Source organism: Ornithorhynchus anatinus, chromosome 16 (assembly GCF_004115215.2).
Source record: "Ornithorhynchus anatinus isolate Pmale09 chromosome 16, mOrnAna1.pri.v4, whole genome shotgun sequence".
In the NCBI taxonomy this organism is placed as follows: domain Eukaryota; kingdom Metazoa; phylum Chordata; class Mammalia; order Monotremata; family Ornithorhynchidae; genus Ornithorhynchus; species Ornithorhynchus anatinus.
Window position 1 is genome coordinate 39,434,639 of NC_041743.1, and position 23,948 is coordinate 39,458,586.

Consider the following 23,948-nt stretch of genomic DNA (forward strand, 5'->3'; position numbering starts at 1 on the left):
TCAGTCAAATGAACAAATGCAAACATTTTACAATGAGGTTTCAGCCGCTAGACATAGAAAGATCATGAAAACGTCAATAGCAAGGGATAAGAAAGATTCTCTTTTTTTTTTAAACGTGATTAACAAGATCTTTCCTCAAATCTCACAAGGAAAAAACCTTGTAGTTGAAACAGTATTGATACAATGCCCTCACACTCCACTTTCTTAAAATGAAAGTAGAGCTACTGCTTGCTATTGAGCAAGAAAATCCTACAGCACATCCACAAGGGTAGCTGGGGAGGGGCAGAGAATGGAGGGGTGGGGGGTAATTTGTTAAACACTGTATCTGAACAAAGGGTGCCTTTTCCCCCGCAGGAAGGTTAAGGCTGCTGAGATAAATAAGCTCTGACATTTGCGTCTGGAAGGAGATCGCAAGATACGTACTCTGCTGCGTGAAACATGTTTGCCTGGAAATCACCACCTCATTTGCCCTTTGGGACCTGGGTCACAGGTACCACAGCAGCATGTAGTACTTAGAGTAAGAATAAATACAAGTTTGTCTACCCAGACTCCTAGGCTGCTACAAACCAGCCAGTCCTTACAAGCTTGTTCAGAATTCCACAGTTAACAAAAACAAAAGCTTAACTGGTTCCATACTAGGGTCTCTGCTGCTCTCTTAAAAGCATCCCTGTCCCCCTCCCCCCCCACCCCCTCCCCCCCAATCATTACTCTTTAATGCTGCTACATTTAAGTCTTTCACACCACATAACAGTGCCCAACAGGCTTTATTTATTCAAAAAAGAAAAAAAATTAAAAAAACCCAAACACCCTAAAACTACTTCTACAGAATGCACACCTCCCATTGATTGACACATGCATAACGAGTCAGTCAGTCCCAAGGGGTTCATATATTCAAATGGTCAAGCTGAAAATTCAAATTCTGCTTTCAGACCTAAACAGTATTTCTGCAACCCTTGATCCTGCCAGCAATTGCCTCTTCGAATGACCCCAATGCAGCTGTTTTCGTCCAAGAATTCTAGCCGCCAAACTCCCTTCCAAGGCGATCGGGGTCGCGCCCACCTCGGCCACTTTATTCCAATGGAGCCAGAACTCCCTTCCCACACGCCAAACACACTGGTTCTGTGTTCGGCCCAGGCTCTCGGGCGAGCTGGTGGGGGGCGGGAGGGGAGTCTTCCCATCAGAACGGTTCTGAGGAAACCCATCCGATCCAACCGCAGGAAGGCGAGCTAGTGTGAGCTTCTCCCACCATTCCATCTGAGCTACCAAGTTACTCGACAGGAGGAAAAATTGCTGGCAGAGGGGAAGGACCAACTTTCTTCTTGTGCACCTTCCGCTAGCAGAATTGTGTCACCAGTCTCCTGACCGAAAAAACCCATCTTCTGTTCCTACAACTCAGGGGTGCTCAATTTTTCCTCAAGGTGCCTAAATTCTCCTTCCGCTAGGTCAGAGTACATGCTGAAGGGTTTATTTCTGTGCTCTCCCTGAACAAGTATTAATAAAAGCAGCCATCTAAGCTGAAGCAGCAGCCAGCCTCTCACCGACATGTCCTGATTTTTATTATCCAAGTGAGGTATTTTTCAAAAGAGGAAAAGTTTAGGAAATAACAATAAAAAAAAAAGGAAGAATCTCAACTAAACCTGCCTCCCTGTGCCTCAGGAGCCGAGAGCTTGCTTCAGTCCTGTTTTCGACAGAGGAAAAAAAATATGGTCAAACTCGGTATGATGAAACTACTCCGAAAGAAGGTTATAAAACTGCTCTGAAGACTGGTTTCAGCGCCTACTAATGTGCTGAAAGACAGCATTTAGAAATGTAAACTTCGATGTATTTACAAGCTTGTTTAAAAGACTGGGTTAAAAAAGGGTAAAAAAACCCCAGCTTTTTATATAGCTGAGCTTTAGAGAAGGCTAGTTTACAAATATTTGAACTGCTAAGAAATTTTAGCAGATCTACTGGTTTTGGACAACTGCAATCTCAGGTAACAGTTTCCCTGTTACGTTGTGTGGCCAATATTAAATATAGCAACAAGCTCAACTTTCTTTTTAATGCTGGTTTTAGATCAATTCCCTTTGTTTTTTCTTTTAACATGAAAAAGAATCCAATCTCAATGTTAGGTTTGTAGGAGCCGAAAGCTGCAAGTGAAATCAAGCCTCTCTCTACAATTTTTAGCCTAAACTGCCAAGCCAAGGAGGTGAGGGGTGTGGGGGGGAAATCAAGACTCAAGAATTATTTCTAGGCTGGGACAGGATCAATAGTTTAAATGTACATTTTTTTTTTATCTTTTTATCTTTTTTTTTTTTTTAAACATGCCATTTTATGTCATTGTGGTTGCAACCTTGATTTTGGGAGGTGGGGGCGGGGGAAATGTTTTAAAATGCTGGTACAAGTCTTCAGGTTGCTATCACCACAAAAATACATTGAGAACTGTACAGATTGGCAAAGCCTTTCCAACGTGCAACGCCCAGGTTGTAGCTTATTTAAAAAGAAGTAGTAGACAGGACACCAACAGTGAATATAAAACATGTAAAAATAATTCTTAAAAAGGCATGGAAGTGCGTCTTTTCTGATTGAGTTCAGAAATTGCCAGATTGTGAAGTCACAAGCAAAACCGGATCAATTCATGCACAACCCTCCACTAGAAAACTACATCGCTGGGGATGGGTAAGGGATGTTTTGGGGATGGGTGGGGGGAGGGGGGCTTTTAAAGAAAAGTGTTTATTGCCAAAGTTAACCTCCTACAAGAAAAGTTTAAAAATCATTTAGATTTATCAAACCACACAGCAGCATAAAATGGGCACTTCTGTAAAACTTGGAAAAATATCTAAAAGCTAATTTTTTTTTTAAGGGGGGGAAAACGTATGATTACTTTTAACCATCCTATGGCAGTGTTATCTGTAACCATTATAATAATTAAAACCTGCTCACAGGTGTTACTATCTGGTTATGTTACACATTCACAGGTTTACCGAACAAGAACCGCCTATTTGAATCTGCAGTAATATATATAGTGCAATTGCTTTGCAGCCTGTACTTGCACCAGCACAAGTCTGCAGAGATTTAAAAAGATAAACTAGTAAAACCGACAAGACTGCAATACCTTCTGAAACTAATGCTTGACAAAGGCATTTACAGTAGTGAAGTCTAAAATCTCCGTTAAAAAGTCTATGGCCCCACACAATAGAACTGTGTTAAGTTGAACTGAAGTTAAATGATTCTGTGTTTTCTTTTTTCTCCCGCTTATGCGTTCACCCTGCTTGGTGAGTATGGACTACCAGGGAATAACTCCATCTCGATGTACTACGGGGATGAGGTGATCAACTTAAACTGTAGCTAGCAAAATATTCAATAGAAACCTTTCATGCCAAGTCCTTTAAAGATTTCAGAATGATCAGCCTTAATGCTTTGAGGTAAAAAATTCAGTCCAATGCATCAGAAAAGACAGTCTATGAATTTCAAAAACAACGAAAATGAAAAAAAAAAAACAACACCAAAAAACCAAAAACCCATAAAACAAACGAAAAAAACCAAATGGCTCAATTCTGTTGGTGCATCAGACATTGCCGTGAAGAGTAGATTCAGTGCGACTGTTCAGAGCTGCTGGTAGGAAGACCGTCTGAAGTCAACTTGGCCCTATCCAGAAGCAGTAGGCATTCCAAACGTTTCGGGAGCGCACGGTGTGCCAAGATCCCCTGAGCCTCCTCAGAGGCTCTCAGGCAAAATACATCGTGTGCTGGGTATCGTGGTGGATTTGCACTGCTTTGGCCAGAGCCTGGGGGTCGCGGCCATTGCTCTGTCCTGACACATGGCTTCCCTCGGCGCTGTGAAAAGATGAGAAATCAAGCATATCAGGTGAAACGGGGGGTCTTCGCCAACGACCACCAGAATGTCTCTCGCTGCCACGGGGTCTGACCTGACCTCGGCCGGAGACCCCGGAGGAGCCTCTGCTAGTCGGCAGCTGAATTTCTGACTTGGGGCAGGGCCCAGAAACTGTCAGTCGGGTCGTTTGGAGGAGGAAGTGAGAGCGGAGAACTCGTTTGGCTACTTAACAACCGAGGAACACCTCAAAATGTCTCCTAGCGTACTGGCTGCCGTTTAGGTAACTCTCCTTGGGGCAAGACTTTATTTGGCATAATTTCCCCTACTGCGCCCCACGGTGCCATTTTCCAAGCGCAGTAAAAATAACTCAAACAAGGCGGGCTGGGGTTCCCTGGAGTTGGGGGGGTTGGGGAGAAGCAAAGAAAGGGCCTTTGGCAGAAGGCAACTCAATTAGAGTTTGAAATGACTACTCTTTCGCAGATAAAGTCATCATCCAGTGTTTTCCTCCTCAACAAAGACAAGGGCAGCCAGCTTGTGTAATTAGGTAACTCGCTTTTTCCCCAACAATAACCCACAGAACCCGACTGCCTCTTAGACTTTGGAAAACGCTCGAGCGGAGAGCAGCCTGTTCCAACCTCAGGCTACTTTCGTAGGGCACACAGGACGCCGTCATGTAAACGGAGCGAGTATCAACTAGCATCCCAGGTTTCGCCGTTTTGCTTCCCTCCGCCAAAAGCAAAAAAACTTGGTCGGGTCCCAATAAGGCTCTTGGAGTTTAAGGGCCTGGATGGAGGTTTTAATTTCCCAAAAAACTTTTCTAATGGTGGATCTTTATTTAGTTACGCGATGTTAAAACGCGATGTTAAGGCAGGAAGACATTTCCCTGCGCCAAAGAACTTCACCTGTCATGATCCTTATCCACCAGATGATATCTTGCCCTAAACGCTACCAGCCGAGCATAGTACGCGGGGGCTGGAATGGAGACCGAGCGGGTGCAGCGCACGTAGGTGTGACACAGCTGATAGGTCAGCAGCTGTAGTTCATCCGCCGTGAAGCAGTTGTCATCCCACAAAACCTGATAGTGTGAAGGGCGGCTGGTTCCCTAGAGAGAAAGGCAGAGAGAGGCACATACACAAAGGGAGACAGAGTTAAAATGCATTTAGAAATTGGACAAGTTTGACCAATCAGTTGACCTTAGTGAGGGCTTACTCGCTCTTGGGAGGGTACAATCCACCAGAGTTGGTAGACACGCTCCCTGCCCACAGAGAGTCAAAAGAATTTCGGGTTTTCCCCACCTCCCTACCACTCACTTTTTAAAAAAATGGTATTTGCTAAGCACTTACTATGTACAAGGCACTGAACTATGCCCTGGGGTAGATACGTATTAATCCCGTTGGACACAATCCATGTCACACGGGGGACTCCCAATATTCATCTCTATTTTCCAAAGGAGGTAAGTGAGGCACACAGAAGCCTTGCCCAAGGTCACACACCAGATAAGTGGTGGAGCCGGAATTAGAATCCAGGTCCCTCTGACTCCCTAAGTACATTTCTAAAGCCAAGGAGCCTGGCGAAGGAGAAAACCATTAGCACCAGTTTGACTAAACACTATAATTTATGAATAAAAACAAGTCCACTCAAGCCGTAATAGGAGCTGTTCGCACCACGGAAGTTTGCACATCACGCTATCAAACTAGAGATCTTGTCCAGCTTCCAAATTACCTGAATTCCTGCATGACTACAGAGGTAAAAGTCAAATTCAGACGGATGTGTGATCGTGCTGTCCACAGTCGTGCCTGCGGGCACATTGCCACTTTTCCCCACCTATTTAAAAACAGATCATTCGCTATTTTAGTATAAATGATGGCCTTCCAGCCTTCTTTCCTTTCACAGTTTTTATTTGGCAAGTGGATCCTTCAGGGAGGTTAGGTATTGACTGAAACGGGGGTTTAGAAGATTCCTCAAGCTCGCCAATTCACACAGCCTGGCGTTTACTTGAGCAAACCGCATCTTTTCAGACTCCTCAGGGGGTTACAGCCCAAAGCCGATTGGGGCCCCTTAAATCACCCCCGGAGAAGGGGATGCAAAGCTTGTCTAAAAACAAATTTCCATTCTGATGTAAAAAGGGGTTGGGGGGAGTGACGGGGGAGACATCGCTCCATCAGAAAGTTGAAGGTTTTTCAGTTCTACCGTTTAAGGGGGTAACAGAGTAGCCACAATTTCAGGAAACGCCTCCAGGTTGAGATAACTTTAATGGGCTAATAGGAAGAGTGGGATCATTTCTTGCTTTCCTTTAAGCAACAAAATAAGCAAAGACGTAGAGGCGAGTGGGTGGGCGAGAGGGTAGAGGAGCCGCGTTTCCAAACTGGGGAGGGGATTTTGGCCATTTTTGCTCTGTGTGGATCTCCCGATGACGGTTGCTGAGCTTGGCCCATCAGCCGGGCGGCAACGGCTGGGGTTTCGTGCTTTCCCTGAAGCTGGTCCACACTCCACTTACCCTCTCCGTTTTGTCTGCGCAGAAGAGCCGGGTGTGATGCCTTTTCTGCACCACAATGTAAGTTATTCCTGGTCGGTAATCTTCTTCCAGGCTGATGCAGGCTTTCCGAATTGCTATTAGTTCTGGCCAAGCTACCTGAGAAGCGAGACGATGAAGAGAGGTTTAGAATTTCCCGACTGGCCTAGAATTTGCATAGCTCGTCCCGAAAAAGGAACTCTAGGGAAGGAGCGTGGCTTAGTGGATAGGGCAAGGGCCTGGGTGTCAGAAGAAGCTGGATTCTAACCCCGGCTCTGCCACATGTCTGCTGTGTGGCCTTGGGCAAGTCACTTCACTTCTCTGGGCCTCGGTTCCCTCATCTGTAAAATGGGGATTAAGAGTATGAGTCCCTCTTAGGGACTGGGTCCAACCTGGTTAACCTGCATCTACCCCCGTGCTTAGAACAGTGCTTGGCACATAGTAAGTGCTAACAAGTACCACAATAATAATAATTATTATTATTATTACAGGCGTCTGGACTCCTTCTGGACGAAGGATCGAGGGCATCCTCGAACCTGCAGAGAGAGACCCGGGAACGGGGCTGTCGGTACCTGTTTCATCTGGCCCTCGGAGACCCCTCCCCGGTAATAGATGATGCGAGTGGGTTTGAAGCGTGTCGATTTGTAGAACTGGATCAGCAGCTCACGGACCATGTTGGTCAGGTCCTGGATCACTTCCTGACTGTACAGGAGCTCCTGGGAGGTCTCCTGGCGAGAGGTCTGCACCCTTACGGTGGCGCAGTACCGGCTGGGGTGGCCGTCCATGCTGCCCACCACGGCCGCGATCGAGGGCTTCTTCCCATCTCCGGCTGGGGGGTGAGTGACGTCTGCTCCCAGGAAGATGACGGGCTGCTGGAACACCGAAGGCCTGCTCGCGGTGCGAAACAAGGACAAGAAAGACTAAGCTCGACGAGCCACCGGTCACGTTCACTCCCACAATGGCAAACGGGGGAGGAGGGGGAATAAGGAGAACAGGGAGAGGAAGAGGACCACGTTGCTTAGCTGTGGCCCTAGGACACATTTCCAGTGTTGCGCCAATCCAAAGAAGCAGGCTGATCTCCATTCAAATGAGCTGGTGGGACCATCTCAAAATCAATACGGGGTCAAATCCTTTTTAAATCAGTTTTAGTCCACAGCCCGGAAGCCGGAACCCAGATGCGGGCTAGTATCTGGGCATTGTAGAAGAGAAGTGACAAGCTGCTGCCTAAGTGGACGGAGCATTGAATCTGAGTGAGGAAACTCGGGTTCGAGCCCCAGTGCTACACCAATTGTGTGTTCCCTGACTAGCCAATTTCTTGCCCTGGGCCTGTTTTTTCACATTTAAAAGGGAATGAAAGAAATCTGGAAGGCAAAGAACACATGCTTTTCATTTTAACTTTTGGTAAAGAGCATCCACAGTCCCAATATGAGGAAACAGAATTTGAGAATCATTTCTTAAGACTGGGGGCAGGGTCTCCCACGGTTTTTCTTCACATCATGTGGCTCAAGGTCTAGCATTTATTTTTGTGGCCACACTACGTCACGACTACCGTCCTTTGGGCGGTAGCCACGGTGCCCACATCTCCACCCCCTTGCCTGTTGGCACCTCTCACCGCTAATCTCTCTTCCCCTGGAACACTTGCTCTCTTGCCACTTCATCATCCCTTACTTCCTCTCATCTCCTCCCAGGCCCTCACTGGGAACCCCTGCTCTCCACCACCTTCCCTTCCCGTGGGGCACCCGATGCCCACTTTGATCCGTGGTTCTCGGCCACATTATGGTTTTGCTTTGCGTTTCTTCGGTTCCTGAGGTTTGACCACCCCTGCCCTGGGATAGCCGTGGCCAAATTCCAAAATTTGATCTACCAATACTAGACTAAGGGCTTTGGGATGGTAACTCAGAGCAAGAAGAAATTTGAAGTAGCTGACATTCTGGTGGTCCGGGTTCCAAATGACTGGGAATGTAAACTTCGGTCTGAAGGAGACCGGGAGGGAACCTTACCTTTGATGAGGTACGAGGACATTGTTGATTCCGCCGAGCTTTGCATTTATTTTCAGGCAGAGGTTGGAGAGGGTCTGGGGAGAAGTTTTCACTACATTCTTCACTTGGACGCACTGCGTGGCCATTCCTAGGAGGGTGTCCCCAACCCGCTTCACCTCCGCTATGAGACAGAAGAGTAATAAACACAGTCTCCTCTTACAGAGGGCTCTAGCCTCCCGAGAGTAAAGCACAGAATGAAATTTAAGCATCTCGGTTTTACCTCCGCTACCGCCTAAAGGGGCAGACTAATAATGATCCTCCGAAAAACAACACGATACAGCACGGGCCTGGGGTTAGAAGACTTGGGTTCTAATCCCAGCTCTGCCACTTCTCTGCTGTGTGACCTTGGGCAAGTCACTTCGCTTCTCCTAGCCTCAGTTACCTCACCTGTAAAATGGGGTTTAAGACTGAGAGCCCTATGTGGGACAGGGACCGTATCCAACCTGATTAACTTTTATGTATCCCAGAGCTTAGTACAGAGCCTGGCACATAGTAAGCGCTTAAATGCCATATAAAAAAATCAAAAATGAATTTTAAAATGCAGCTCCCCTATTCCCTGACAAAAAGGAATTATTTACGAGTCCCCTCCTCCCCGGACACTGAAGCTGGCTGGAGAGCGCATACCGTATACAGGGGTCTTTCCAGGGAGGATCACCACAATCAACTGCAGACCGACGTACGTCATCTTCAAATGTTTGAACATGGGCTCCACGCTGTCAGCGCCCTGGGCGTATTTGCAGAAACACGGCTGGCCCTGGATGGGCATCCCTGCATCCTTGGAGATCTTGCGCAGCTGATCCGTGAAACTCCTGGAAAGAGTAAACAATCCCCAGATCATCCCCCTGGGTTCGATGATAACAAGTAGGCAGTTACAAAGATGCTCTACCCTAGAAAAGTTGCTTTTGTACTCAAAATTCAATTCAATCCTGCTGTTTCCCGGAACTAGATGAACTGTAGGAGCACTGGAGTGGCTTGTTATGGAGGTGCTCCATTCTCAGGGTCGAGACTGTTAAGGCAATTATTAGGATGAGCAATTTCAAGGGACTGATTAAAATAGTTTTGGGAAATGTGTGTCTAGACATGGAAAAAAAAAAATACCATTTACAAGAAAGGTGCACTTAGAGAAGTCTAAATGGGAAGCAGCGTGGCCTAGTGGAGAGAACACGGGCCTGGGAGTCGGAAGACTTGAGTTCTAATCCCAGCTCCGCCATCTGTTTGCTGTGTGACCTTGGGCAATTCACTTCACTTCCCTGTGCTTGTTACCTCATCTGTAAAATGAAGACTAATACTGGGAGCCTCTATATGGGACACGGACTGTGTCCAGTCTGATTAACTTGTTTCCACCCCAGCACTTAGTACAGTACCTGGAACACTGCTTAAATACCATTTAAAAAAAAAAAGTCAAACTTGCTCTAGCCCTGGGGCTTGGGGGATAACCAAAATTTTGAAAGATTTCTAAACATTCCAAATACATGCTAAATCCATTTCAACTTTAAAAATTGGACCCCAAAATCCAACTTGGCATAGGATGGTGGAGGAGTGGAAATATCATATTTTCACCCCACTCATGAAGCTATCAGAAGCGCCTTCGAGGAGTCAGCCTTTAAACATCCCATTCCTCCAATTCTCTTTTTCTCCTCATCTCATGAACATTCTCTCAAGAATGCACGTAAACATGATCTTGACAAAGCACTAATTCTAGACAAGTCCCTCAGTGAACTCAAGTGTACCTTGTAGCATGACGAAGAGACCTAAAATTGGTCTGGGATAATAATAATGTAGTATTTATTAAGTACTTACTATGTGCCAAGCACTATATTAAGTGCTGGGATACATACAAGATAAATCAGATCCCACATGGGGCTCACAGCCTAAGTAGAAGGGAGAACGGGTGTTGAATACCCATTTTGCAGATAAGGAACTGAAGCACAGAGATTCAGTGTCTTGCCCAAGGTCACAGAGCAGGTAAATGGCAGAGCTGGGATTAGAACCCAGGTCCCCCGACTCCCAGGCCAACACTCTTTCCCACTAGGCCACACTGTTTCTCGGAAAAATGAACTTCCTTGGACAGAGGTCTCAGGGTGCTACTAAGGTGACTGTACACTCTCCACCAATCGTATTTATTGAGTGCTTACTACGTGCACAGCACTGTACTAGAATGTTGGTATTTGTTAAGCGCTTACTAGGTGCCGAGCACTGTTCTAAGCGCTGGGGTAGACACAGGGGAATCAGGTTGTCCCACGTGGGGCTCACAGTCTTAATCCCCATTTTACAGATGAGGGAACTGAGGCACAGAGAAGTTAAGTGACTTGCCCACAGTCACACAGCCGACAAGTGGCAGAGCTGGGATTCGAACTCATGAGCCCTGACTCCAAAGCCCGTGCTCTTTCCACTGAGCCATGCTGCTTCTCCAGCCACGCTGCTTCTCCAGCCACGCTGCTTCTCCATAGTTGCTACTAAGTTGCTCCATAGTTGCTACTAAGCAACTGGGAGAGTATTACACAATGATATAACAGACACATTCCCTGCCCCTTTCTCCACATCTGCAGTTCTGAGGGTTCGTGGGCAGGGAACATGTCTACGAACTCTGCTGCACTTTACTCTCTCAAGTGCTCTGCACACAGTAAGAGCTCAGTAAATACCACTGATTGATAAGAGTTGTCAGATTCTGAATAAACTCCTAGATTTTTATTAGTTTATGACAATACAGCCCTCCCTCAAGGAAGCGTCACATGATACCACTTAAGGGATGAGGTCATTCGTGCCGACGTTTAGCGTTCACGCGGGCCCTCGTTAATATCAACTTTTCATATCGGAAAGCTAGCTAAGGAATCTAATTCCGGGGTATCCGGATACTCACTTCAACAGGTCTTAATATCAACTTTTCATATCGGAAAGCTAGCTAAGGAATCTAATTCCGGGGTATCCGGATACTCACTTCAACAGGTCTTAATATCAACTTTTCATATCGGAAAGCTAGCTAAGGAATCTAATTCCGGGGTATCCGGATACTCACTTCAACAGGTCTTAATATCAACTTTTCATATCGGAAAGCTAGCTAAGGAATCTAATTCCGGGGTATCCGGATACTCACTTCAACAGGTCTTCTCTGCATTGTTTCTGGGGAGCGAAACAGGCCACGGCCCACACTTTAATTTCTATGCCAGCGTAAAACTGCTTCCCTCGCATATCCCAGACCCCCTGATTTGGTGTGGCTACGGTTTTATTCTACAAAGAAAGAAAAAGAGAGAGGTGGTTTAAGTTCAGAGAGCACTTTATTGTAGGCAAGATGATTGGCTCTCTGTAAGCAGTATGCAAGGAAGTGCAAAGGCCAGCCGGATGACCAGATGGGATGGGAACACCTGGGTGATGAAAACAAGAGCTCACCCGGCCTCCATACTGCAACATAGGTGCTGGGAGCACCCGGCCCGTTAGCTCGGTCATTTCATTGTGAACGACGATACCAAACTCCTTCAGGTAGGGGTCAGGTCCACCCACCATGCTATTGCTCTTGACCTAGAGAACAAAAAAAATTGCTGAATCCTTCAAAGCTCCTCCAGTTGAATTAAACACATGGACGTGTCTGGCGGATCTATCTTTACTCCAGTGCGTAGCACATAAGTGCTTAATTTCATTATTATTATTAATAAGATTCCCTCCTATTTAGACTGTGAGCCCCATGTGGGATGGGGACCTGATTTTTGTGTCTACCCTAGCACATGGTACAGTGCTTGGCACATAGTACATGCTTAAATACCATTAAAAGAAAGAACAGAATGGCTCAGCTCAATATGCCTGATCCAAGGAGGTAGCTAGTCTTACGAGTAATCTACTCACTGTTCCGCGACGTCGCCTGCCTTGCCACCAACCCCTTGCCCAAATCCTCCCTCTGGCCTAGAACGCCCTCTTCCTTCACACCCGACCTGCAACCACTCTCCCCATCTTCAAAGCCCTAATAACTAAAATCACATCTCCACCAAGAGGCCTTCTCAGACTAGCCCCTCATTTTCCCCAACTATTCACCCTCTCTTTTGCATCATCTGTGCACTTAGGTCTGTCTGTATCCCTTAGGCGTTTTAATACCCTGCCCCCAGACCCACTGCGCTTACATATCGCGCCTTGAGCTCCTTGAGGGTAGGGATCGGATCTATTTACTGTACTGCCCTCACCCAAGCACTTGGAACAGTGCTCTGCACGCTCTAAGAACTCAAATACCATTAGCGGATCAACTGAAAAGTAGCCCACCTCTTGGATGGCTTTCTTTTACCGAAGCAGCTCTTCTAGATTTGCTCAAATGTTTTTTGACTTTCTGCTATAGCTCTCCAATAAAACCATTGGAAGACAAGATCAAACTTTTCTAGGATACAACTCGGCTACCAACTTCAGGAAAATTCTCTCCATTCCCCTCAGCCCGTATCTGTCATTTTTCATGAACCAGAGTCTGTGCTACTCACTAGTCTACTGATTTCCTCCTGTCTGTCGGGAGCTGATCTTGCCGTTGCCTTGATCATAGTGGATGTCTGATTGTCTGTTAGCTTCTTGATACACCGCTGTCCTGCCACAATATTACAGACCTATCAAAGGTACAGGAGAAGCTAGTTTACACCAGAATTCCATGGCTCCGATCTGTTCGACTTACACTTCTAATCTCCCACAAAAAATAGAAACCCGGGTTACAGTGTTATTACAACGCTGAACGTTATTCATTGAGGTACTGATCTGAATAAATGCAATAATTAGAGTGCTCAGGACTAGCTAGAGAAGGTTGAGCCTTGCTTACCTCAAGTGGCAGATAAGTGTGTTTTTGCTCCTGTCCTACTTGAAGACAGGGAAGATGGGGATACTTCAGTTGAAGGCTATACTTTTGCTTAAAATACTGGGCTACTGTACATTCCATAGCTTGACCGTTTTCCAGCTGGAGGGGGAAACTAGAAAGAACAGACACTTTGAGTAGCAAGTTGTTGTTTTTTTACTGGCAGGATTTAAAAAAAGTACACAAAAAACTGCTGGATCACATCAGGGGACCACTCATCGGAGCTCAAGTTACAAACATTTGCGTGCTTGTTTAACCGGGACTACTCAAACAGGGTACCGGTAATAAAAAACAAAGGAGTATCAAACTTGGATGTAAGTGATTTACATACGTCTGGTGACTAGCTGGCCTTCTGGTCACATTACATACTCGATATTTCCGTTTCATCTGTCCACAGTGGGTAACCTCTACTTTGAGTCCTGTCAACCGAGGAAATGCCAAAATAAAGACGTTAGCTGCAGTACAACTGACTCGAGTTCCCCGCCATGGGCCATTTTGTAGACCAAGCTGGAAAATTCACTTTCAGAGAATGGAGGACTACCCACTATGGGAAACCGACGCCATTAAACTGGTCACTTAGTTCTTCCAGAATACAGAGCTCCGGACAAGCCTCAAACGAGGGAAAACTTGGGCTACAATAGGCACGTCTTGACCGGTGCCATGTATCTGGCCACAACTGTTTCTTTCAACACCACAGCACCCAAGACTAAATAAAGAGATTTCCTAGAACTGTCAATCTCAAGTCAACAGAACACAAGACACCAAACTGGTGAGTGGCAGTCTGAAACACGTAGTTACCTCTGATTTCTTTGGTAAACTTGACGCGCTGGGAGTCAGTCAGAGGTTTTGTTTGCTCATTGATGTTCTGGATGTCCAAAACCTCACACATAAATTCAATGATAGGCTGGGCCCGGTAGAAAGCTGTTGCAGATACTAATTAACAGAAAAACGGCACGCTTGGCTTTAGGAAAGGGAAGGGAACAAACACTTGGCCAAATCGAGCTGGGGGTGGAATTCTGGCCTACCGTCAATATTGAGCATCATATTCCACATGGCGGGTCTCACAGACTGATGGAAACCAAACCAGACCTCCCTGCCCCCTCCTAGAGGGTGGTAATAGCCTTCAGGGGGAGAGAAGAATGAACGGCCCACAGGAGTGTACCTAAAGAAACAAGAGTTTGGGGGTTTCAAGGACAAGGGAGACAGACATTGTTTGGAGGTTTTTGGAGAAGTTTAGTGCGCCGCCGATTTGAAATGGGGATTGAATCAGAAGTCGTTTTGGAGGAGTTCTAACGGAGCCTATTGAAAACGCTTAACCTGAAGGGGAGGATGCCAAACAAGGGTACTTACCTCATGGAGGGAAGGTGCCTTGTGATAACATCTAGTGCCTGGACAGAATCTTCAGGTACTTCATTCAGGTGCCCGGCCAAAGCTTCCAAAAGCAGCTGAAGGCTCACAACTGACACCCACTGAATGGACACTTTAAATGTCTGGTCTTTACCCTCACCTGGAAGTGTCACCTCCATATCAACCTTGAAAAAAAACCCCAAAAACAAAAACAAAAAAACACAAATACACCATGTTGGAAAAGAGATGCTACTGAAGCAAGCATATTTAAAGCTTGTCCCAAACAACACTAATAGGCTTGTCGATATCTATTCAAAGTATTTCAATGGACTCAAGACCTGGACGTGCTTTGATGAAAGGTGGGGGGAGTTGTCCCAAAATTATTTTACAAGTTTGTTGCAATCTTTAAAACTTCTGTAGCAGGTAGAATGCAAGTACAAATGAAGTGTTTTAAGGATGGAGTAAAACAAAGTCTCAGAAAATGCTGCAGCTCAACTGGAAAACTGGAAGACAACTGCTGCAGATAGACTAGCATGATGTACTGCAATCAAGAAAGGAGTGGCTTTTCTGAGTGGAAGCTTCAGAAGAATTAAGACTCACGGAGACATGAAAATAGCCCCAGGCTCTGCCAATAGCAAACACGACAGCACAAGTGACAGTTTTTGTGTGTGCACAATTTGGCACACAAGGTTCCCACACTGGCCTTTTCAGTCACACATGCACACCTATAGATTAATTTCACTGTCAGTTACATAGTTGAGTACAAACACACATGCACAAACACTCCTTATTTCCCATTACTTTTGTGTTGCTTTGCATTCTCTTTCTCTCTATATATATCTACACACACACACATGCTCTATACTCTATATGCATATACAGACCACAAAACAGCACAAAAGCCAAGGAAATAAGATCCATACACAGACCTAGTATTATTGTGTGACTGATTTATTGTACTATGTCTAAGTTTTAAAGCTCTGGATGCTTTAGCCAGGGCATTCAACTTAAAAGGTGAATGCCTTTTAAACAGAAAACCAGTATGGACTAGGGGAAAAAGCAGGGGCCTAGGAGCCAGAGGGTCATGGATTCTAATCCCAGCTCCACACCTGTTTGCTGTGTGACCTTGAGCAAGTCACTGAACTTCTCTGGGCCTCAGTTATCTCACCTGTAAAATGGGGATTGAGACTGTGAGCCCCACATGGGACAGGGATTGTGTCCAACCCGATTTGCTTGTATCCACCCCAGTGCTTAGTACAGTGCCTGGCACATAGTAAGCACTTAACAGCATTTAAAAAAAAAAAAAGTGGATGAGAAAACTTTGAAGATGGCACATCAGTTACAGCCTTTAATCTGCATTTACCTCGGGAAATTTTTATGGAAAGGGAAGCATAAGAGGAAGCGTACAGGCCACATCATACCACGGATGTCCCTTCCTCAACATTTTTTCTCCCGTTGGGATCACCTCTACTTCCGTTGCACCTCTGTTCACATCAGAAGCCCCCGTCCTCTTCCCCTACCCTTGCAATAAGCCACTGGCAAAAGGAAAGGGAACTGCGACAAGAGAGGGAAGAGGATTCTGGTAAGAGAACAGAGAAGCGGCAGAAGCTGCACTGGCAGAAACACCGCTGTGCAGGCATGCAGAGCACCTGGACTCCAGCCTAGATGAGGGGTGCAGAAGCAAGGAAATCCATAATGGGGGAGCCCGAGTTTCCTAAAGTGCACTGGGAACCTTCCTGGGGCACAAGGGCAGAGCTTTGCGCACCTTTCATAACATCTTTCGATATGCAGAATTGGATGGACTCCTGTGAACGTGTGCACGCAAAGTCCCTGAAACCTGTCAGGCCAGGGAAGAGTAGCAGGACCAGGAGAGATGTGCCCGTTCCAGCCATTCAGCAGCAAAGCAATTAAGTGTTAAGACTTTAAAGAGACGGGAGCAGCCCAAGGGGAGTAAGCTTTTCTGGGGTGCACCTGTTGAAAGACCCAAGAGAACCCTAGTGCTGTTGGCTTTCCAGGGGGAGAGGTCATCTTCAAAGAGAAAAACATTCAAAGCTCAGGCCTCTCTCCCCAATTATTCCCATTCCACCCCTGCATCTGAAGTACCAGGTGTAAATGATCACGGGCATGCCATTCAGCTCTGTGACACCAAAACGAGCAGTGGATATTTTCTCTTGCTGCTGACACTTACCCTATCCCGTCCAATAGGCAGCGGGTGGGCTGTATACATATTTCTTTTACCATCATAGCCAGGCTGCCGATCGCCAAATATCTGCATCTTGAAGTGCCGCACCATCGTATCCACCACCTCCCTTAACGGTAACGGAGACACGGGCATTTAACTTCGAGAAACGGTTAGGAAAAGCAACACCGCACACCTAACGACTGGCCCCGTCGAACTCTAGCCAGAATTACAGCAATGGAGAAAGGAAGGGGGCTCCATCCTCAGGTCACTACGGAGGGGAGGCAGGCGACAGGTCAATCAAAGCAGATGCAAGTTCAGAATTGGGGGAGGAGTCAGAGGATGGAGAGGCAGTTTAATGGAGGACCATTTTTAACGAGTCTAATAGTAAGGGACTGTATTTAGAGCTTACTTGGGGCCGAGCCCCACGCCAAACCCCAAGATGGATAGGAGATAATCGGATCAGATACAAACCCTATCCTACATGAGATTTGCAATCTAAGAGGGGGAATGGGTATTCTATCTCCATTTTACGGGTGAGGAAATGAGGCACGCAGAAGATGCCGTGACTTGCCCAGGGTCACACGGCGGGCAGGAGGCAGAGCGGGGGCTAGAACTTGGGTCTCCTGACTTCCAGTTCTATGCTCATTACACTGGGCTACACTGGTTCCCTCCACAATCCCTCTGTTAAAGGCATATGGCTAAATTAAAGAAATGGGATGCTCTTTCACAACGTGAATTTGGGCCATAAGGGCATACCTTCATAGAGCCATTCAACACCGGTCAGGGTCTAAGGATTGTGACATCAGATCCCCCTCATTAAATCCAAGTCAAGTTTTGGATAGAGTAGCACTGTGGCTAACGATTAAAGGGTAAAAATCAGAACAATTCAAAATCTATCTTTCCTAAAACAACAGTCCCGCCCCTCGCTGAAGGTATCATTTAGCTTTATTCTATGTCCGTTATAGGCACTGGGAGCAGGGAACATAGGGAGGAATTTCTTCAGTCCAAGGGGGAAATTAACACCTTTTTTGTTTTGTTTTACACAATAACGCACCCTGTGCTCAATCACACGCTCAAACACATGCCTGGCTCTACTTGAATGTTCTCGCATATATGCAGGATCACACACTACGTGCAAACCCTGAAATAAACACAGCTGCAGACATTTTAGTCTATGCAACTCCAGCTTGGCCTAAGCGTGTGGTCTCTGACAGAGCTTGGAACTCTCCAGTCAAGAGAAAGTCACGTATACTACAAGCCCAGGACGTGATCCCCACTAATGTATGAGACACCCCAACTGCGGGGAATTAATCGCTTCGCACGTGGGCCAGGGACGGACTTCTTGAGAACCGAAACCTGGGTTTCAGAAATAAGCTGAGCAGAAAAATTCTTCAGGTAGAGCGTAGTTCGTAATCCCAGCTCTCCTGGTGGGGGAGGAGATGTTTTCCAAAAAGTAAACCCATCTCCATCCAAAACGGGGGTAGAGGACCCGGAGGGTCACGGTAAGTTGCCGAAGAGCCAGAAACCGAACCCAGGAATCCTCTGCTCTTATCGCTAGGCAGCCGTCCAGCTCTTATCTACAGTAACTTTACCTCTGAAAAGGTACCCCCTCGCCACCGAATCTACCTATAGGCAAGCGATCTCCCCAGTCATGAATAAATTGAGGAGTTTCCTTAAACTGAGGATAGGCCACACCGTTTTACTATCCCGTCCCTACCTGTTGACTCTCCGGGGCCGCTTTTCGGGTTTGATATCCACATCATAGTGATAGACGTCTATTTTAGGAATCTGGACCTGAAAATGATTGGCTAGGAGGCGGATTGGTTTCCCCACAGTTCCGAGGCCAGGGCGACGGGGCGGCTGGAACAGGCTGGTTGGAGGTCCTAAGAAAATGGGAGAAACAACCGATATGCTACCTGGCTTTAAGAAAGGGCAACAGAGAAGGCGGATTGTGCGAATGGCCTACGCTGCTCCACGTTTCCACACCTGCAAGCCAAAGGAAACTGTCGCAACCTTCTAGGAGGTAACTATGAAAACTTATAATGCTACAGTACATCAACTGATGAGTTCCTGAGTTGCTCTCAGTGATGATCTGGGTGACTGAGGAGAGCCCTTCCTCAACACTGAGGATGGAAAGCCAAGCCACCTCCAGGGGCCTGAAAAATCAAAGGCAATACGGATTCTGTTGCTGGGAAGGTGCCGTTAATCCACGGCCAGTCAGACTGAGGGACTATAGCTTCCACAGGCTGGGATCTGTAACAAGGTAATTCAACAACTACATCAGTTTACTTGCAAATTTTGGGAAAAAAAAATTAGGATACTCTTATTTCAGGTCTAAACACATTTTGCTGCTGCCAATTTTTTAGAGTAAACCTTGGATGATCATAATTATAACCGTGGCATTTGTGAGGCGCTTACTATGTGCCAAGTACTGTACTAAGCGCTGAGATAGACACAAGATTAGTCACATCAAATACAGTCCCTGACCCACATAGGGCTAAGCGGGGGGAGAACAGGTACTGGATTCTCATTTTACAGATGAGGAAATGGAGGCACACAGAAATGCGGTGTCTTGCCCAAGGTCACACAGCAGGCAAGTGGTGGAGCCAGGATTAGAACCCAGGTCCTCTGGTTCCCAGGCCCAGGCTCTTTCCATTAGGCCATGCTGTTAGCCCCGCGCCCAGCTTTGGTTTACTTTCAAGTTGCAAAGGCTTTATAGATGAAACAGAAATGCACAGAACTTCCTTTTATTTTTCTGCTACATGGCCAAAAGAAAACCAGGATGCTCTATAGTGGTATGGATACCGTGCGATAGCATGAGGCTAGTGAGTTTCCAAGTGCTCACGACATTTCCATTCACTTAAAACACTGGGCCCTTGGATTGCAATGGGCCTGGGAGCCAGAAGACCTGGGTTCTAATCCCAACTCTGCCACTTGTCTGCTATGTGGCCTTATAATAATAATAATTATGGTATTTGCAAAGTGCTTACAATGTGCCAAGCGCTGCTCTAAGCACTGGGGAAGACACAGGGCAATCAGGTTGTTCCACGTGGGGGTCAGTCTTAATCCCCATTTTTCCAAAGTGACTGAGGCACAGAGAAGTGAAGGGACTTGCCCAAGGTCACACAGCCGACAAGTGGCGGAGCTGGGATTAGAACTCACGTCCTCTGACTCCGAAGCCCATGCTCTTTCCACGAAGCCACGCTGCTTCTCTTAGGCAAGTCACTTTGCTTCTCTGTGCCTCAGTTTCCTCAGAGTAAATTTTCCTCAACTGTAAAAGGAAAAACCGGTTCTCTCTCCAGTTTAGACTATGAACTCCATGAGGGGCGGGAACCGTATCCTATCCGCTTAACATGTCTCTACACCAGCGCTTAGTACACTGGTTGATACAGAGTAAGCACTTAAGTATTATTATTATTAGCTACCCAAAAGGAGTGCCAACTTCAAACTAAAGCAGCGTGGCTCAGTGATAAGAGCACGGGCTTTGGAGTCGGAGGTCATGGGTTCGAATCCCAGCTCGGCCACTTGTCAGCTGTGGGACTTTGGGCAAGTCACTTCACTTCTCGGTGCCTCAGTTACCTCATCTGTAAAATGGGGATTAAGACTGTGAGCCCCACGTGGGACAACCTGATTCCCCTGTGTCTACCCCAGCACTTAGAACAGTGCTCGGCACATAGTAAGCGCTTAACAAATACCAACATTATTATTATTATTACTAAAGGAGTTCTAACAGAATGCGGTGAGCGACAACTTTAAACTAGCAGGTTCCCTGAGCACTTACAAAAGTTGTGTGCTTGAAGACGTACACTACAGATACAGCTGACAATACTTTTTTTTTTTTAGAAGGCAGCAAGAATATCTTTTCCGCCTTCAAATTCATATTCATCTCTAGCACCATTCCCATGCAGGAGTTTCTAAACAATAAGTCCAAAACAGAGCTTGCAGGTTTGCCCACAAACAGTAAGTTTGGCTGCATAAAGGACCATTTTCCATACTGTATTCTCCATTGACTTCAGGGCCTTCTGGGAATTTCAGAGTCAAGATCTGTTTGTACAATATTGTTTAGCTGGTAATTTATTTTAACCGCACCGCTCTTGTCGCTGGGCACGGGGGACAGCCGGAGCGGGAGGCTGTAGACGGTTCAGAGGAAAACATCTATTATAAGTGCCTGTCCTGCTGGCAGTAGGACATACCTTTCCCTTCATAACCTCACTATCTGATCAACCCGCTCCCTGCCTGGCACAGTGCCCGAAAAAGGTGTAGTACTGTTTTGTTTTCCATGGGCACAGTGTGCAAAAGGCCAAGAGATTCTCTCAGCGACACACACACACACACACACACTCACGGATATGGTACTCACTGTTGGGCATATCACCTCTGAATGGAAGAGCAACACGACATATATAATACACATACACATATATGTATATTATACGCATGCACAGAGCTATTGCTCAACCTGCTGATGCCCACTTCCTGGTCTGCCTGCAGGAAGAATAAGGATCTGCTTTCTGAGGCAGGCTACTGCCGGTAAACAACACTCATGTGGAAAACAGTAGTTGGTGCTTAGATTAGGGATGGCTCCAAGTCAACCTAAGGATCTAGATTATATCTGCCTCTTCTTGGAAGCTGAATGGGGCCAATGGGGGGGGGGGGGGCCCACCCAACACCCCATGATGCGCGGTGCCGTTACCACGCCCCAGAGTCGCAGCTGTAGTAGACGGCACAAAGCCGCTGGGCTCCGTCTGGCCTAACATTGCTGGGGGCGGGGGAAGGGAGGGTGCTTGGGGGAGTCAACAACAGACAGCCCCCCCGGAGCAACAAAAAGTCCACCGGGAGCCCTCCACCAGGAGAGATGGGCATTTCACCATCCCTGCTGGCAGCCCCAGCTGCTGCTTCGAAGCAGTCACACGGTGCTGTGACCTCATCAAGCTGCATCACTCGCCATGTGGTTTAGTGACCGCACGGGTCAACGTGGGGCTATAAGCTGGACAACTCTGCACCGGTTGCTCCAGGTTTTCATTTTGGCTGGCTCTGCTGCAAAAAAATAATGGTTCCTCTTTTAAGTGAACCCTCGGATTACAGGTGAATAACTCTCTGGGGATTTCACAGAAACATCGCTCTTAGGCTGAGGGCACCAAGAACCCGGACTACCTTCAAGTCAGTCCACCCGGGGGATAATGGCCGGCACGGCCAGTGTGGATCGGAAAACTTATCAAGTTTCCTTGTCCAGTTAAAGCCAGGTCTTTTACCAACCTGCATCTGGGCTCATTCCAGCTATACCTTCTATAGCATATACCTTCTAACCACTCTGTTAAAAACACTGTTAGATGAGAAAAGTATAAAAAGCAAATGCTCACTGAAAACACATTAAGGAAAAAAAAAACAGCCACAAGTCTGCGGTCAGGTCCTATAGTTGTCATCAAAATTAACAACCTTTCTTGAACCACAATGGACCAGAAGCTGTAAAAGCACCTAGAAATGATCCCCATCAAGTGGACTTAATTGAAAACTGAATTATGCTTCCTATATCAGGTTAGCTCACCCTCCTGCCCGTTTCCAAACCCACTTAAGCATCGATCACCTCAATTCAAACTAGTATATGCCCCAGAGGAAGCGATGAGTTAAACGATGGGGGGGGGAAGAGCAGAAAAGCAGGGCTAAGTAAACTCCAGCCACTCTCCCTTAACAGCGGTCAAAAAACTTGGCAGATGGGGTCACTTCCGAAACTAGCATGGTTTTCTGAACTACTGCAATCTAAAGGCTGGTTTACATGAAGCAATCGTGAAGATGTTAAAACAGTCAAACTTCTGGCATAAAGAATTTCCCCAGTTTGGGGTTCTATTCTCCCTGTAGATCTCCGTCGACAGACTGTCGCCCTGTTCGCACGATGGGAAAGGAATTAAATATGGCTCTACCTGTAGCTGAGAGGGTACTAAACCGTTGGCTTGAAAGATTGGCCGAAGTTTCTCGGTAATATTCCTACCCCGGACTGTCCTTTCTCAAAGGCCCGTGAAGCTCCTTTTCTTAAACAGACCAAGAGGCCAGCGGGGAGGTGGGGGAAGCCCTCTAATCATCGAGCCGTGCACCAAGCGAACAAGCCAGCAAAGTTTCGAAAAACCCATCCCGTTGACTTTCTCGAGGAATTAAATACCACTCGATATCCTGCCGGAGATAATCGGTCTGGGTTACACCTCAAGCGGAAGGGTTTCCATTTCCGACTAGCCGGTCGACCCTCAAAAAGTAGCCTGGGCGGAGGAAAGGGGGGCACCTGTTGGGTGCGGATTTGGCAAGTGGGATGGGAGGCCCGGACCCCGACGCCTTCTGCCTTCTTTTTCCAGGGGGGATTCCTTAGCTTCGGGCAGGGTGGGAGGGGAGGTTGGTCGGCTTCCCCTCAAGTCCCTTGACCCATTCGGGGGAGAAGAGCAGGGTCCCACACCGGAGCGCGGGTTTGGCTCCCGGCGGAGAGGGGCCGGGCCCGGATTTGGGGCCACGCCACCGGCCTGGAGAAAAGAGGCCTCCCCTCCGGACACCGAAGGCTACCGAGGAAGGGTTGGTTCCCCTCGCTGCAAGGGGAGGAAGGAAGCACGAGGCCTGAGCAGGGGGGGATTTTCCCCCTCGTCACCTGGAGGAAGGTTGGCTCTTTCTGAAAAGGGGGGGGGTCTTTTTCGGTGGATGGGGGGCCCCCCCCCGGAGTCCCTCTTTCTGGGCGAGGGGAGGTGGGGGGAAGGGGAAGGGGCGACCTCTCCCCGCACCCCGAGGCCCCACGACGCGGGTGGGGCGAGGCTCCCCGGCCTCCCCCGGCCCCGCCGGTCCCCCCGGCTCGGGGCCTGCCGCTCCCCGGCCCCCAGTGCCTCTCCTTACCGGGTCCCAGCGCTTCCATGGCGGCGGCGGCGGCGGCGGCGGCGGCGACCGCCTCGCCCCGGTCCCCGGTGCCTCCCGCTCCGGGCCCCGCCGCCGCCGCCGCCGCGTATCTCTTGATCTCCGGAATATTGGCGTTGGGATGGGGGGGAGGCTCCCGGTGGGAATGGGGGCGCCGAGGGGAAAGGGGAAGGAAGCGGGGGGGAGGGGAGGGGAGGGAGGGAGGCGGGCGGGGAGGGAGGGAGGGAGGGAGGGAAGGAAGGAGGGAAGGAAGGAGGGAAGAAGGAGGGAAGGACGAGGCTTCCGCAGCTCTTCCGGCCTCGGCGACAACAAAAACAATATCGTCGCCGCCGCCGCCAGGACCGGTCTCCGGCGCGCGCG

The 23,948-nt window shown here is 47.7% G+C and overlaps 1 protein-coding gene across 1 annotated transcript; it reads right to left on the bottom strand.

The window, feature by feature from the left end:
- Window positions 1-1,371: 1,371 nt before the first annotated feature.
- On the bottom strand, window positions 1,372-23,604 carry LOC100079205 (protein argonaute-4). Its single transcript, XM_029081496.2, has 18 exons — window positions 23,571-23,604; window positions 18,424-18,589; window positions 16,713-16,833; window positions 14,528-14,709; window positions 14,203-14,339; window positions 13,976-14,110; window positions 13,509-13,596; window positions 13,145-13,292; window positions 12,819-12,938; window positions 11,752-11,880; window positions 11,459-11,592; window positions 8,989-9,173; window positions 8,326-8,485; window positions 6,898-7,213; window positions 6,311-6,445; window positions 5,536-5,637; window positions 4,716-4,915; window positions 1,372-3,815 (listed from the first exon to the last, which is right to left on the bottom strand). Exons 1-18 carry the CDS (start codon window positions 23,587-23,589, stop codon window positions 3,707-3,709), a joined length of 2,586 nt encoding a protein of 861 aa, XP_028937329.1. The 5' UTR covers window positions 23,590-23,604; the 3' UTR covers window positions 1,372-3,706.
- Window positions 23,605-23,948: the final 344 nt, after the last annotated feature.

Bases quoted from the DNA above. Each gene is read 5' to 3' on its own strand.
- LOC100079205 (XM_029081496.2), bottom strand. The intron at 12,939-13,144 runs GTAAGCAAGGCT...TACCTTTGATAG, and splicing joins ACACTTATCTGCCACTTGAG to GTCTGTAATATTGTGGCAGG. The intron at 7,214-8,325 runs GTAAGGTTCCCT...CACCGCGAGCAG, and splicing joins GTCCTCGTACCTCATCAAAG to GCCTTCGGTGTTCCAGCAGC.